The sequence below is a fragment of the Sinocyclocheilus rhinocerous genome, unplaced genomic scaffold (genome assembly GCF_001515625.1).
Source record: "Sinocyclocheilus rhinocerous isolate Xijiao unplaced genomic scaffold, SAMN03320098_v1.1 scaffold231, whole genome shotgun sequence".
NCBI classification, from domain to species: Eukaryota; Metazoa; Chordata; class Actinopteri; order Cypriniformes; family Cyprinidae; genus Sinocyclocheilus; species Sinocyclocheilus rhinocerous.
Window position 1 is genome coordinate 490,928 of NW_015640454.1, and position 4,235 is coordinate 495,162.

At 37.1% G+C, this 4,235-nt stretch overlaps 1 protein-coding gene across 1 annotated transcript in view; it reads right to left on the reverse strand.

Annotated features, from left to right (window-relative positions):
* The window catches only part of fnbp1b (formin binding protein 1b), a 79,005-nt gene extending 74,811 nt beyond the window's left edge, over nt 1-4,194 (reverse strand). Inside the window, exon 1 of the mRNA XM_016569023.1 lies at nt 3,996-4,194. Within this exon, the coding sequence (XP_016424509.1) occupies nt 3,996-4,019 (24 nt within the window). The 5' untranslated portion in view covers nt 4,020-4,194. The remainder of the gene's footprint in view (nt 1-3,995) is intronic.
* Nucleotides 4,195-4,235: the final 41 nt, after the last annotated feature.

A 4,235-nucleotide genomic window follows, 5' to 3' on the forward strand; every position in this document is an offset into this window, starting at 1 on the left:
ACCAATGCATGGCAAAAAAAAATCCCTGGACACGGGATTTTTTTTTTTTTCTGCCATATGTCTATTTTAGAGACATTTTGTTACACCTTTACTTAGTGATTATTTTGCCTTATGTCTGTTCTAGAGACATGTTACAGCTTTTTGATAAAGCTCTAATTGGTTTTCTTCTGGAAATATGTTTCAAATTCACACTGAATGCATTTATGACTGTAAAGCATGTCTGTGTGTGTCAAAATCGTGATTAAAATCGAAATCGAAATGATCAAAGGAATCGCGATAGGTTTTTTTTGTCCATATCGCACAGCCCTAGTTAGAGGTGTATTGTTTCTCAGTACCACATTCTTCAGCAGTTCGGCTCACAGAGGAAGTGCTGCTGAACATATAACACGGCCTACAAAGAGTCCGACAGATAAACCCTCCTCTGCTGCAAAAGACTGCGAGTCATTCAGAGCCTCTCACAACTTCACAATGAGTGAGGCTGAGGCAGATTTTCACTAATTCAGTGCAACAGTGACATCACTTCCTGTCATGCACTTCCTTCCGCTAACATGACTACTACTAACCACAGAGAGAAATCATGAAATATGTCAGTAAAGAGATGCAAGGCCTCACAGATGCAGAGGAGCAAAAAACAGACAAAATGACAGAATGAGACAGATAGACAGATAGATAGATAGATAGATAGATAGAGTTTTTGAAATTGAGAAATTTACTCTTCTGAGAGAAAATTGTTTCTATGCCATGTAATGTTAATAATGTTTTTCAGTGTAAATGAATCACACACACACACACACACACACACACGGTCAAAACATGAGGCTTCTTATCTTTGAAAGTGTTTCATATAAAGAAAGAGCAGAGCGGTGCTTTTATACTCACTAACGTAAGCACTCTGACACGAGAATGAATTGTGGGTGATTATTTGCTATGACGTCATTACTAAAGCATGACTGCACCGGCGTTCATCCCCCACCCCCCCACACACACACACAGTCTTCACATCCAACATATCTATCTTACCCTTTTAACATTCTTGTTTCTCCTCACAGGACGAGCCCTTCCCCCTCGCTGGATTTAACCGCACGCTAATCATTCTCCATACACTGAAGAGATTGAAGACTTACACTCCATATATCTCTAGCACATACACACACAAGCACATCCACAGGGACTGTAAAGTAGGATGGAGATACAGTAGAACCTTTCTTCATTACAGAGCCACTGCAGGACGACACACTCAAGGGTAAAATGAGGGAGAAGAGATTTAAAGATACAGTGCATCATTTAAATACTTGATAAATATCAATTTCATAATATTTTTTTTCTTAATTTTCTTAAATATTTTACAGTGGAAGGTTACAATACTAGTATTTATTTTGTTTAATATTTTTATTTACAATTTTTTTCAATAAAAAAGTTTTTAAAAAAGTAAAATAATATTAATAATTTATTATTATTATTATTATTATTACTGTTGTTGTTGTTACATATATGTTAATATTTTTATTATTTTATAGTCATATTGATACTGTATGTAATCATATATAAAATAAATAACATTTTATATAAAATTCTACATTTTTGGGCCAAATTGTGCAGCCCTACAAACAAGGACAGGAAACCTAAGCTTTTTAAAAATTAATTAAATGAATAAACCAAATAAAATAACAAAAAAAATAATAATACATGAATTGGAATCTTAATTGTATCATAAAAATCAAAATTTTTCATATAGCCCTAGTTTCCAAATTTAAATTAAATGGTTAGTTCACCCAAAAATGACAATTTAGTGACAATTTTCTCAACCTAATGTCATTCAAAAAAATTTCTGATGTTGAACACAAAAGGATATGTTTTGCGGAATGTTTATGCTGCCCTTTTTTCCATACAACTAAAATAAAAGGGGACTGGTGCATTCTCTTTTAATCCTCAAAAAAAAAGGTTTGATGTTAGTTATGATCAGTCACAACACAAGTGAGAATAATTTATGTTTCATTCATTTAGTACACAGATGTCAAACCTTCTGTGATGTGTTTTGCACGATATTTAAATTTAACGCAAGTGGATACGAGATTGTCCACTGCAGCGGAGGCAAAGGTTTGCAGTGTAAAATTACTTAAATATCAGGCACTTACTCACACAAAGCTATTGTATGACTTCAGAAGTCATCAAATATCCCGCATGCATCATATAGACTTATACTTTTACTGTGCTTTTTGTGACATTTTGTATGGAAATAGTCATTCTGCACAAATAGCAAACATTGATCAATTTTGGGGGAATTTAGTGAACTACTTTGCCTTTGGTCACACTGCATTCTGTTGTGGTCTGTTGGGTAAGAAAAACTATTCATGCAACACACACACACACACATACACAAAAATCTAATAAGTGAAATGACGGGGTATGGATTGCCATTTTGCGGCTGTAATAAGCAAGAAAGAGCTAATAACATTCCAGCATTCCTCTTTAATTTGCGTTCCAGCTTTATGTAACCAAGTGGCCAATTGCATTTAAGCATTCCTCACTATCTTTGTACCACTTGTTTTTTACTGCTCTGTATGAATCAACTCCCTGCTGATTCACAGAGTCAACACTAGTGAATCAGCAGGGGTGATCTTCTGAATCACAGAGATTAAATGATCAGCAGGGATGAATAATTTGATCTGATTCTCCTACGACGGAGACTGTGGAGATGAAGCCCGGCAGGAGTCGCTCGCACAGTCTGAAGCCAAAGGAAGAAAGACAAAAGAGAGGAAAGAATCAAACAGAATGAGAAAATGTGAGGAAATTAGGAGAACACTAAAAATGCATCATCTCTTCTTCCTGTCTGTACAGCATAAAGGATTTTAAATTTGTGCTGATTTTTTAGAAAGGGTCATCACATGTTTGCTGAGGGTTTAAATTTAGTTTGCTGAAAAGAGAAAATAAAAAAAAAGACCTGGTAAAAAAAAGTGTAGAGTTTGAGATTAAGAGAACGTCCCACAGGTTTGTGTTTAAATGTTTGTGTATGTTGGTTTGGTGCCAGTGGGCATCCACAACATGGCAGACGACAGCTTATGATTGTGACGCATGATACTGGCCTCCTCGGTTACTTGGCTCTTTAGTAGCCCTGGGCATCTATGACATGCCATGATCTCTCTTCTCAAAATAATTTGTTACAGAATCTGCTTCTTGTGCTGATATTTGCATTGCATTGGACCACAACACACAAAGTAGTGTGGCTGACATTTCCGCACCACAACCGCTATGGACTAAAAATACCCAGAGGTGCATGGACAAGTACAACAGGCCCTAGAGATGCACAGACGCTAGTGTGACAACAAGCAACAGCCGGCTGAAGAGGATGAAAATCTCTGTCATGAGACCAAGATGGTTCACCTCCAGTAACTCAAACACATAACTCGATTAAACATCCGCATCAATATCACATCACTAGTATACACACAATCACAAATAGGCCTACACACAAAAAAGTGCATATACTGGGGTCATCAATGCGTATTTATATTTACGAAATACTTCTGCTATTTTCTGAATATTTATATATTATAAAGAGGATGTATGTTTATATAGGCTATGCAACTTTCTAAACAATATTATTTAGACATTCTAGTCTAGAATGCATATCTACAGTACATAAAATTACATAGAAAGTGTAAATATGCATATATATGCACACGTTTTACATATATACTATGTAAAATATATTGTATACAAATATTTAAAGATACAGCCTATATATGTAAATGTACATATATAAATGCTGCATGTAAATATACAAATATTCTGCATAAAATATACTGAGATGCAGTTATGCGGTTGCTGTGCATTATATATATATATATATATATATTCTCAGTATAGGATGTAGTTGCTGTTCTCATGCGCTGGCATTCCCAAAGCGGCTTGGCTTTACGCACAGTGCCCGTGAGCCCGTTATCAGAGCCCGTGGCCGTGATATGCGATCCCCGTCGCGCTCGGTACAAACTCACCCATAGCTCGGTTCCCCAGCTCATGGTTTCCGCGAGTTCTTCGTGTAATAATCCACGATTCGTGCGTTCGGACGCGTTTGTACTCCAAACCCAGCAGCGGATCAGAGTCCGTGTCTCTCGCTTCTCGGTTTCTTGCGCGTGTGTGTGTTTGCGTGGGGGGGTGGGTGTGTGTCTCTGGAGCGCGCGCGCGCGCGCTCTCTCTCTCTCTCTCTCTCTCTCTCTCTCCCTCTCTCCCTACCG